Source organism: Papaver somniferum, chromosome 1 (assembly GCF_003573695.1).
Source record: "Papaver somniferum cultivar HN1 chromosome 1, ASM357369v1, whole genome shotgun sequence".
Lineage (NCBI taxonomy): Eukaryota > Viridiplantae > Streptophyta > Magnoliopsida > Ranunculales > Papaveraceae > Papaver > Papaver somniferum.
Genome location: NC_039358.1, coordinates 135,069,187 through 135,080,627, shown reverse-complemented (window position 1 = coordinate 135,080,627; position 11,441 = coordinate 135,069,187). Strand labels below are relative to the sequence as shown.

General features: G+C 38.3%; 3 protein-coding genes across 4 annotated transcripts; 1 reads left to right on the top strand and 2 right to left on the bottom strand.

Annotated features, from left to right (window-relative positions):
* Window positions 1-950: 950 nt before the first annotated feature.
* Window positions 951-4,892, top strand: LOC113301677 (LRR receptor-like serine/threonine-protein kinase). The gene is made up of 2 exons (XM_026550466.1): window positions 951-3,950; window positions 4,233-4,892. The coding sequence occupies exons 1-2, from the start codon at window positions 1,109-1,111 to the stop codon at window positions 4,691-4,693; spliced, it is 3,303 nt and encodes a 1,100-aa protein (XP_026406251.1). The 5' UTR covers window positions 951-1,108; the 3' UTR covers window positions 4,694-4,892.
* Window positions 4,893-5,127: 235 nt separating this feature from the next.
* LOC113332933 (protein TOO MANY MOUTHS-like) lies at window positions 5,128-6,822 on the bottom strand. Its single transcript, XM_026579430.1, has one exon. It carries the CDS (start codon window positions 6,820-6,822, stop codon window positions 5,500-5,502), a length of 1,323 nt encoding a protein of 440 aa, XP_026435215.1. The 3' UTR covers window positions 5,128-5,499.
* A 769-nt stretch (window positions 6,823-7,591) lies between these two features.
* On the bottom strand, window positions 7,592-11,076 carry LOC113301664. Of its 2 annotated transcripts, XM_026550449.1 has the most exons (9): window positions 10,746-11,076; window positions 10,388-10,572; window positions 10,165-10,296; window positions 9,948-10,070; window positions 9,714-9,848; window positions 9,458-9,632; window positions 9,239-9,331; window positions 8,868-8,955; window positions 7,592-8,156 (listed from the first exon to the last, which is right to left on the bottom strand). In XM_026550449.1, exons 1-9 carry the CDS (start codon window positions 10,835-10,837, stop codon window positions 7,800-7,802), a joined length of 1,380 nt encoding a protein of 459 aa, XP_026406234.1. In that variant the 5' UTR covers window positions 10,838-11,076; the 3' UTR covers window positions 7,592-7,799. The 2 variants fall into 2 exon arrangements, with proteins under 2 accessions (XP_026406234.1, XP_026406240.1); XM_026550455.1 differs by lacking the exon at window positions 9,714-9,848 and having other exon boundaries at window positions 9,939-10,070.
* Window positions 11,077-11,441: the final 365 nt, after the last annotated feature.

Genomic DNA, 11,441 nt, shown 5'->3' with positions numbered 1-11,441 from the left:
AAGAAAATCATTGTTTAGAACTTACTACCTAAACCCCAATTACCTTTTCCACTAACAACTTTTCGAAATTTAAACCAATACCCATTACTATTTTCTGAAAAAATACTGAAATTTCACTTTACGTTGAGTAAATCATTCAGGCTTTAACAGCAATTACAGCATGTTTATGTTCCTTTAGTTTCACAATTAACGTGCCACTTAGATGCAAAGATCCCAACACTAAAGCGCAGGATTTACTAGAGTTGTATGCGCATTCAGTTTATAATCTTAGCTTCTCGTTTGCTATATAAGTTTTCGTGCTCCTGGAATCCTAATAGTAAAAGGTGATGTAGCTTTTAGTACAACTAAAATTTTGATTCATGGATGAGAGACATAGAAAGGATGGTACCTAGTCCCCACAGGGAAGTGCTAGTTGTGTCCAAAAGGATCCTGAATTTAAGGCTATTCCTTATTATTCCATTGAAGAGTCATAATCATAAACCAATGAGTTGAGTTGAGGAAGTTATTTTACTTTACCTGTAATCTGAATGTATGTGTACTCTCTGCGTGCATGTGGTGGTGGAGGCAACACTAGTTTCTTGTTTGATGCAGACTAAAAAAAGGCAAATTAATTTTGTTTTTCTTTTCTAATTCTATGAAGAAACATCCAAGGAGTTGTAAAACTAAAGCAAATGTCTGTTTCAAAAGATGAAGTGAAACATAAATACAAACATAAATGTACAAAAGGAAAACGAAATAATTGATTGGGAGGCTACCCCATTTTCATTCAAGTTACTGTGCACATGATAACAAAATTTACAGAAGATTAAAACCATGGAGAGGAGATATGTTCATTTCATTCTATCCATTAATTGGCAGATGAGAAAAACCAAAGAAACCCACAAAATTTCTGTTGGTAATAATAAAATAAAATATATGAAAAAGACCCCCCCCCCCCCATATGCAGCATTACCATCTCTAGAATTAAACAATGGCAATTACAAAAATAATAGTAAAAGAAGCTTGTATTGGATCCAGATCTTCTGCTTTTCTTCTATAAACAAAACATGGGGTTCTCCCCTCAACAATCCCAAAACAAACCTTCTCTCTCTATTCAGCAGCAGCAGCAATGCCTGCAAACCCAAACAACCCATTTCTTCCTCCTCCTCCTAATATTGTCATCTACTTCACTCTAATTCTATTCTTAAACTCTTTGTTTTTCGTAAGCTGTTTATCTATTGATGAGCAAGGTCAAGCTCTTTTGACATGGAAAAACAGTTTAAACAGTTCAACGGATGCATTGAAAACATGGAATTCAGTTGACTCAAATCCATGCAAATGGTTTGGGATCACTTGCAATTCAAAGAACCAAGTAACTCAAATAACCTTGAAGTCATTGGATATACAAGGCCAGCTTCCTTCAAATTTCCAATCTTTAAATTCCTTGAAGACTCTTGTACTGTCATCTACTAATCTCACCGGTCCAGTTCCGAAGGAATTCGGAGACTATCAAAAATTAAGTTTTATAGATCTCAGTACAAATGCTATCTCCGGTGAAATTCCAAATGAGATTTGCAAGTTACAGAAGTTAGAGAGTCTTGCACTCAATTCAAATTCACTCGAAGGTGCAATTCCTGTAGATATTGGAAATCTTTCAAGTCTTGTTTATTTGACTCTCTTCGATAATCAACTCAGCGGTGAAATACCAAAGAGTATCGGGAAGTTAAGCAAACTAGAAATCTTTCGAGCTGGTGGGAATCAAAATTTGAAAGGTGAACTTCCTTGGGAGATTGGTAACTGCAGCAGTTTAATCATTTTGGGACTTGCAGAAACTAGTATCTCTGGAAGTCTTCCTTCTTCTATTGGTTCCTTGACAAGGGTACAAACTATCGCCATTTATACTTCTCTTTTATCAGGTCCTATCCCAGATGAGATTGGGAACTGCATTGAGTTGCAGAACTTGTACTTATATCAGAATTCAATCACGGGTTCTATTCCGAAGCGATTGGGAGAGCTACAAAAACTTGAAAGTCTGTTATTATGGCAGAACAGCTTGGTTGGTACTATTCCATATGAGCTTGGGAGCTGTACAGAACTAACAGTTATCGATCTTTCGGAGAATCTGTTGACAGGAAGTATACCAAGAAGCTTTGGAAACCTCGTGAAGCTTCAAGAACTTCAGCTCAGTATCAACCAGTTGTCAGGTACTATACCAACTGAAATTACAAACTGTACAGCTCTAACCCATCTTGAAGTCGACAACAATGATATATCCGGTGAGATTCCAGTTGGTATTGGAAATCTCAAAAGCTTGACTTTGTTTTTTGCCTGGCAAAATAGACTATCAGGGAGTATCCCGGAAAGTCTTGCTCAATGTTCAAATATTCAGGCTCTTGATTTCTCGTACAATAACTTGTTTGGTTCGATACCGAAGCAGATCTTTGGGTTGACTAATTTAACTAAGTTGCTTCTTCTGGGGAATGATTTATCGGGTTTTATACCTCCTGAAGTTGGTAGCTGCACAAATTTGTATCGATTCCGGTTGAACAAGAACAGGCTTGCAGGGACATTTCCAAGTGAGATTGGGAATTTGAAGACTTTAAATTTCCTCGACTTGAGTGAGAATAAATTCGTTGGGGAGCTTCCACCATCAATCTCCGGATGTGACAATCTTCAGTTTCTTGATCTTCATTCGAATGGCTTAACTGGTTCTCTTCCAGAATCACTGCCGAAAAGTTTACAGCTCATTGACATTTCGGATAACAGGCTTGCTGGACCATTGACTTCAAGTGTTGGATCATTAGTCGAGTTGACTAAACTTAATCTGTCAAGGAATCGAATTTCAGGTAAAATTCCATCAGAGCTAGTTTCTTGCAGTAAACTACAGTTACTAGATCTTGGTGACAATGCGTTCTCCGGCGATATACCGATGGAATTGGGTCAGATTCCAGCGCTCGAGATTTCTCTCAATCTCAGCTGTAACCAACTTTCTGGTTCAATTCCAACACAATTTTCCAGCCTTGAGAAGCTGGGTATTCTTGATATCTCTCACAATCATCTGAATGGCAATGTACACATGCTAGCTAGTCTACAAAACCTAGTTGCCTTAAACATCTCATACAATGATTTCTCTGGCCAATTGCCAAACACCCCATTCTTCAAGAAGCTTCCGCTGAGTGATCTCACCGGCAACCGTGCACTATACATCTCCGGAAATGGTCCAGCAGTTAATATGGGTCCTAGTCGAGGTTCCAAGACAGCATTGAAGTTTGCCATGGCTATACTCATCAGTGTCAGTATAGTTTTAGTACTACTTGCAGTGTACATGTTGGTTCGTGCACGAGTTGGGCACAACGCCATGGCAGCCGATGATGGCAATTGGGAGATGACTCTTTATCAGAAGCTCGACTTCTCTATTGATGACATCGTTCGAAATCTAACATCATCGAACGTGATAGGAACAGGAAGCTCGGGTGTAGTTTACAGAGTGCCAATCCCAAATGGAGAGACATTGGCAGTGAAGAAGATGTGGTCATCAGAGGAGACAGGGGCGTTTATGTCTGAGATACGAACTCTAGGATCTATTCGTCATCGAAATATTGTTCGATTACTAGGTTGGTGTTCAAATAAGAACATGAAATTGTTGCTGTATGATTATCTTCCAAATGGGAGTTTAAGTGCACTTCTGCATGGAGGTGGGAAAGGCGGCGTGGATTGGGAAGGGAGGTATGATGCTGTTTTAGGTGTTGCTCATGCCTTAGCTTACTTGCACCACGACTGCTTACCTGCAATCATGCACGGAGACGTCAAGGCCATGAACGTGTTGATGGGTCCCAAATTCGACCCTTACTTGGCCGATTTTGGGTTAGCCAGACCTGTGACCTCTAATACTAATTCAGACGCTGAAGAGCCTTCATCCAAATTCAGTTCAAAACCTCAGCTCGCTGGATCGTACGGATATATGGCTCCAGGTAAATCCTCAAACTTTACAGCATCCCATTTGCAAGTAAAATTACATATCATGTTAATTAATCGATTTTACTGCAAATTTTCCATCTTAAATTGGTCAATTTTTTGGCTAAATGTGGCATACAAGGAATACCTTTTAGTACTTGAATTTTCAATAGTAACATTCAATCAAATGATCATTTGCTGCAGTATATGTTGACTTTAAAGTTAGACACACTGAAAAAGTAGTCTTTTGTGTTTCTGCTTGACTACCGTATTTATGAGAACTGATGTTAATTTTTCAGAGCACGCGTCGATGCAGCGGATAACAGAGAAGAGTGATGTATACAGTTATGGGGTTGTACTGCTAGAGGTTTTAACTGGAAGACATCCACTAGACCCAACCTTGCCAGGTGGTGCAAACATGGTTCAATGGGTCCGTGACCATATGCAGAGCAAAAAAGACCCTGTAGACATTCTGGACGCCAAACTCCAAGGAAGACCTGATTCTCAAATACATGAAATGCTTCAAATATTAGCAGTTTCAATCTTATGTGTGAGTACAAAAGCTGCTGACCGTCCAATGATGAAGGACGTTGTCGCCATGCTTAAAGAGATTAAACATGTAGATGCCGTGAGATCAGATAACGATGACTTATCAAAGCCTAGTTCGACAACAGCTATATCGTCAGCAACACCGACTAGGAATATGCTCTTGCAAGGATCATCAAACTGTTCCTTTGCATTCTCTGATGATTCAAACTAAAAACAAAGCGGAAATGTAGAAGTAGTATATTATGTAATCTAGCTGTGTAATAGTGTTAGTATTATAAAAGAAAAAAGAGAGGGAACCATTAGAAATATAGTGCTTGCGAAGATTAAGCAAGTCAGAGATGAAGTTGTAACTTTTCCTCTTGAAATGGTTTCTGTGAATTGTAATAAAAATTAATAGTTACTAATTTTTATTAAGGTATTTGATTAATTCTTGACATTCTTTTCCTAAGTAGTTCATTCAGTGTTCCTGATAATAGGAAAACCATCCTTCCAACCACACCCACAACTGGCTACAATTAAGAGGTAAAAGGAAAAACACAGTAATAATTTATGTTGCAACTCATAAAGTCTTCCATCTTGGCTGACAATACAGTTAGCCTTTGGGGGATGTTCAAGAAGTGATGAAATGATTGAGGGAGAGTGTTGGGGTGCTATGTTACTCAACTTTTCTGCAAGAACTAAGATTCCAGATTTCATTTTAGCTTTTTCTAACTCCAGGCAGTCACTCACTTACTGACGAAAGTCACATGGTCCCTATCGGTCCACGAGTCACATGTCATGTGCCATTACAGGTACAACTTCTTGGTATTTAACTATATGCATATAAACAAATATGCTGCTGATAAGACTTGAATCAATAGTTGATGGATTGGTGACTATGATGAAATGCTCCCTTCCTCACTGTAAGACTTCAAGAAAATCGGTAGAATCAGAAGTATTAGACGTAGCGGAACCTGTATCTTTAGAACTGAACATGAAAAATGTATAGTCATATAATGGCTAGTTATCGTGGACTATTTACGATGACTCGCAATAACCGACGCCCGCAGCGAAGGAACCTGTATCTTCTTCTGGTACAAAACTTGCATCATAACATAGACCAGAATTGTTGTAGAGCCTTAGCTTTCCACCCATTTTCCAGACGGTTTCTTTCTTAAATGGAAGCCGACCAACCAATTGGTTATCATTTAATCTCAACTCACTGAGAACCTTTAGGCCTTGAAAGCTTCTTGGAATTGAACCATTAAGATGGTTTCTATCTAAATGAATGACACGAAGTTTAGGTAATTCGCCAAGCCACTTCGGTATTGATCCTTGTAGTGCCATATCAGAAAGGACCAAAGTTGTCAACTCTTCCAACCCATTGAAGCCTACACTGGGAATTACAGTCGACTCTAAGCGGTTCCCTTTTAGTATCAGAGCTTGGAGTGAATTCAGTTTTCCTAGAGCTATTGGAAGTGGACCCGACAATTGATTGTAACTTAGATCCATAAGAATTAAACTTGTAAGGCCACTGATCGAACTTGGTATGGATCCCGAGAGACGGTTTCTGCTCAAATCTAGTTTTATAAGGGAAGGACACTCTCCTATGCTCGTAGGAATAAAATGTGCAAGGAGATTCTGGCTCAAATCTAGTATATTCAGAATTGGGTAGCTTAGAGCCGGTATTGAACCTGATAAGCAATTGCGGCTCAAATCCAATGATTTGAGGTTCTGCAGCTGCCCCAGTGAAGCCGGTATGGAGCCATTAAGATTGTTGTTGTGAAGATCAAGGATTTTTAAATGGGTAAGATTACCTAACTCGTTTGGAATGAGACCCACATGGCCATTTTCTCTAAGGACCAGTGTTTGGAGTGAGGATCCCAAATGACCAAGGAAGGAAGGAATTGGTTGAGGGTTGTAACTGAAGCAGCGGTAAAAGAAGAGTGTTTTTATGTGAGGAAGTTTTGTAAGAGAAGGAGATATGAAAGAGTGTTTCTCATCACATGTAGGAAAAGCTGTATCATCAGATAGGGCACCGAAAGAGAGTGACACAACATGATAAACTTGATTTTTATCAGGCATGCACTCAATCCCATGCCATCGGCCACGACAAACATCCGGAATGTCAGTCGCCCAGCCATTTCCAGTTGCCCTCATTATGTCATAAACAGCTTGTTGCTCGTGAGGATCGGTGTGAACACCGTTCTTGTTCATAGAGAAACCTGTTTGTGGTGCATCAATCAATGCAGACGGGACACCTGAATCCGACAGTATCACAGTGAATGGTGATACCAGAGGAACGAAAATTAGGGCCATCATTGTTTGAAGTGAGAGTGAGAACGAAGGAATGAACTTCATAGTTGGGTTACTGCAACCAAGTTTAAAGATGCGTTGGAGTTGGTCGAATGGGAATAGGAGTAAGGGCATATATAAAGCTGTAGATAGGGTAAGAGTAAACAAACATAGAGCAGTAAAGGGTCACGAGGAAGGTTAGGATTTGAATTTAAGACACTTGTGCTGACGTTTATGTGTTTCACAAGATATTTCCTCAGTGCACGTTGGCAACCAATTCTTCTTGTAGCTATGGTTAGAACGGAGTACATTTTATGCGTAGTATCATTAAAGGCTTGAGAATTTTTCCTTCCCAAGAGGGCATTTATTGAGTTTGAGCAGCTGTAATTAACAGAGAATGGAGAAACATAGATAATTAAAAACAATCATGTATTCCTTACTAGATGGGATCCACTTCATTTCTTTCTTAACATGGATGTAGGGCCTGTCAACTAATGCCATTACAACTAGTGTAACCTAAGCAGAAACGTGGACAGGGTACATGCCAATGCTGCTTTGAATGAAATTTGGTTTATTACTAATCTGGATCTTAACGTTATATGAGCCACATTATGTAATAGTTTAGTTGCTGTGTACATTAGTTGGCATTTCGGAGGGATGTCAAAAAAAATGGGGGCCAATATAACAGGACTCCGGACATGGAGATTTTAGTGTGGTCCTCAAAAGCACTGTTCAAGAAAAGAAATGAAAACGAATGGCATAAGCATCAATGAAGTTAGATATATTGGTATTAGCTGATAAACTGTCGGATTCATTCTGATGTTAGATGAGAATCTGGTATGCAGTGATTTTCATATACATACAAAGTAACAGTGATATGTTCCATTAAGGGATCATGGATCACAACTATGTAGAACTTTTCCATTCATATCCTGGGTCTGGGTTAGCTTGCAATTAAAGTCTAAGAACTATAATACAGGGTAAAGACTGATTAGACTTACTCAATTGCCAACATGGAATCACTAGGTCGCATCTCTTGTCAATCAATAAAACTCTTTCAAACATTTGCATGGCCACTTACCGAAAGGGTTGTCCTTACATTCAAGCAACCGCATATCCTCGTGCGCGTTTTGAGACTCCAGCTTGCCTAAGATGAATTTGATAACACCCCAGCCGAAACCACGGTATTGTAACCACCTGGTCATTCTTGCCTTCCGCTTGTCAAGCGGAACATCCTGACTACGCATCCACTGTTTTGAAGATTGAACAAAAAGATGATTCACTGATGACTTAGACATTCCAAGGCTAGACTCCATCTCTTCACCAGAATCGTCATCCTCAAAAACATGTTTCATTGCCTTCGCTGCAACTGCATCACTCACCCCTTTTTCATGCAGTGTCTGTTCCAACAAAAATTCAGAATTACTTTGTTTCGAGAATTTCTCAGAATAATTTAAGACAAAAACCAAACTATAGAATTTCCATGTAAAATCATCGGCATAATTAGTGTAGATTGTAACTTTGTCCATTCTTCAGGGACACTGTAGTAATTTCAAAGTATTCATCAAAAATGATAACACCTAAGTATTCCTCAAGTATTTGCAAATCCTCATGAAGAAGGAGATAGAGCTATTTTGTATTTATGTTCGGCACCTTCCAAAATCCAGACTTGCATTGTCATTCTAATTTTACATATTAACTGCTTCGTGAGGAAAAAAATATGACGTAATAAACAGCCAAAGCAATCCTTCATTACAGTGATAAGCATTTAGCTTAAATGTTCCAAACCTTTCAAAATCCAAACTAACCAGGCTTTGTCCTCATGATTTTCCATATAGTTTTTCATGACAAAAAAAAAAGTTTACTTATATCATGAAACACACCCGTCCCAATATTTTGTCCTCAAAAGTTTACTTATATCGACTAAAATTCACCTTTTGTGTAATTTTTGGAAGGAAACCCCCTTCCAAGAGCATTCCTCTATCCTAAAATTTGTATTTAAGATTCCTTCATACATTACATGGGTACTTCCTAGTCTGAAGCACAATTCTATGAAAATCTATAACAATTTGCTCAGATTTAAATAGATCTGAGTGAAGTTTCTCTCTTACATGTTTGATCCGTCTAGGTCCCCAAGTTGAAGAAGACCATTTAGACCGAGCAAATGCTTCAGCATATAAATCATCATTAACAAACCCCCTGCCAAAAAATGCTGAAACTTGGTTAGGCATGTGTCTACTTTTAGCTAATACGAGATGGTCAAATGTTTGACATGTATACAAAGGAGAGGAAACATGTGCGAATATTTAGACGAGGAAACCCACTCCTCTTTAACCTCTTGCCAAGATTTCAAGGTAGTCAGTACTCAGTAGTCTTACATCATCTATGGATAAATGCTTGTTCATTGGTAATGGTTGCTATAATAGTACAATACATACATTAGTAGCACTTCTATTTGATACATCTAACATATAACACCCACCTGATGTAAAAATCAGTTAACACACTTTGAATTACATAGGGAGAAAACCCCTTCGCAAGTAGTTTCTTTCGTAACTCACGTGCAGTGCATGCTCTGTTGAGAAAAAGCAAGTTACTCGAAATATTAATATATAACAGTAGCACAAACCATGAAATACATCAAGTGATAGGACGGATATTTCACGAGAAAATCAACAAAACAATTTAGTTCATTTCTCACCTTCTGGCAAGTGTTTTGATTGCAACTTTTGCAGCATCTTGTATATCTCTACTATGTTTTTTCACATCTCCTTGACCATTTCCATTTTCATCTAAAATTTCAGGATCATCAATGTGTTCTTCCTCTTCCAGGTCCAAAAATTCCTCAGCTTCTTCAAATATACTGCTTGGTTTGACTTCACAAAACAGGAACTAACATCATTACAGATATACTTTAAAACGTTCAATGTAATTTGTTGGTTACAATTGAAATATACCAGCATTAGTCTTGGAATCATAGGAAATCCCCTTTGGTGATTTCTCATCTAAATTCTGTTTGCTTTCGAAGACGTTGTTATTAAATTTCATTTTCTCAGAGAATTCTTCAACATTTCCAGGATCACTCGGTTTGACTATACAATTAGACCACAACAAAAAATTAACATTATCACATAAATGTTTTTACCAATCGACATGAGTCCGTTGTTTTGATTTAAATATACCAGCATTACCTTTGGAATGATCTGAACCCCCATTTTGTGGTATCTCATCAGAAGTAGGATTTCTCTCCAAGTCCTTATTATCGAATTTTCTTTTCTCCAAATTTTCCTCGATATCTCCGGATTTCATGTTCGCTTTTACAGTACAATTAGACCACAACAAGAAAGAACATCATCACAGTAACGTTACAAATTGATAAACATAAGCTGGTCGGTTATTGAAATATACCAATTTGAGCTTTGGAATCAGAGGATACCCCATTTTGTGGCGTCTCTTCAAAATTCAATAATCTCCTAAAACCCTTGCTATCAAAATTCTTGTTCTCTATGTTTTCCTCTACGTTTCCGTTATTCAGTTTGACTGTACAATTAGACAATAACAAACATTATTACATAAATAATTCAAAATGATTTTCATACGCCTGCTGGATACTGGATAGATAGAAATATACCAGTTCTAGGCTTAAAATTATACGGAACCCCATCTTGAGATATCTCCTCCAGTTTTCTTCTCATTAATTTTTGCTCATGCAGAGCTTTTCTTTCTTCAAATTTGGGGTTTATCTTCGGAATATATCTTTCCGGACCAGATGATGAGTAGTCTGCACAACGCTGGATTAAACTGCCTTTCCTAACCCTAAAATTTCAGACAAAAAAAAACAAACAAACAGAGAATTAAATAAAAAAATTGCAGAATAAGCAAAAATTTGATAGCTAAACCCTTTGCAAATATCATTTAGGGTTTGAAATTAGTGAATAGAATAAAAATAGAACTAGCAGAAAAGCATTTTAGGGGAAGAGAATTAGTACCAATTTGTCTGACGAAATCTAGGGAGACACTGGTTCGAGATTCTTAAGCCGATATTCCCACCAAAGTTGATATTTTTAGGGAAGGATTGCATTTTCAAACCCTAAATCGAGCGGGAAAGCTTAGAGTTTGTTCTGAAACTAGGGTTGTATCTTGACTTTCATGCTTGACTGTGGATTTGTTTCCGCTTTCCAACAGAAAAAAGAAAGAGAGGTAACATAAATAGCCTCCACACGCATATTCGCCGCCTGAAGGCTCAAGGCCTGAAGCACAGGCAGCTTCACACACGCATAAACTCTACCAGACCAGCATCTGTGCGCATAAAGCTGTAAACACTCTACCCGAACAGCATTTATTTTACAAAAATGCTTCCCAAACCGCAAATAAAAGGAACTCCCGGCTAATCCCGAGAAAACGGGTCCCACTAGTACGTGAGATGCTCGGTTTTTGCGCCTAGAGCAACCACAGACATAGACGGGACTAAATACTAAAAACCATACCAAAAGCTAAAAAAAATTAGTTTTTTTTGAGCTGAAGCGCGGTGATGGAAGACTAAAATTTAGTCTGGCGAATAATATAACAACGTCTGATAAAGAGCGGACGTATAATGAACGTCTGAAAGTTAAGCGTTGATATAGTGTATGCATGTATGGGGCGCATGTATTGTCTACGCTCGATGCGGAACGCACTTATAATGC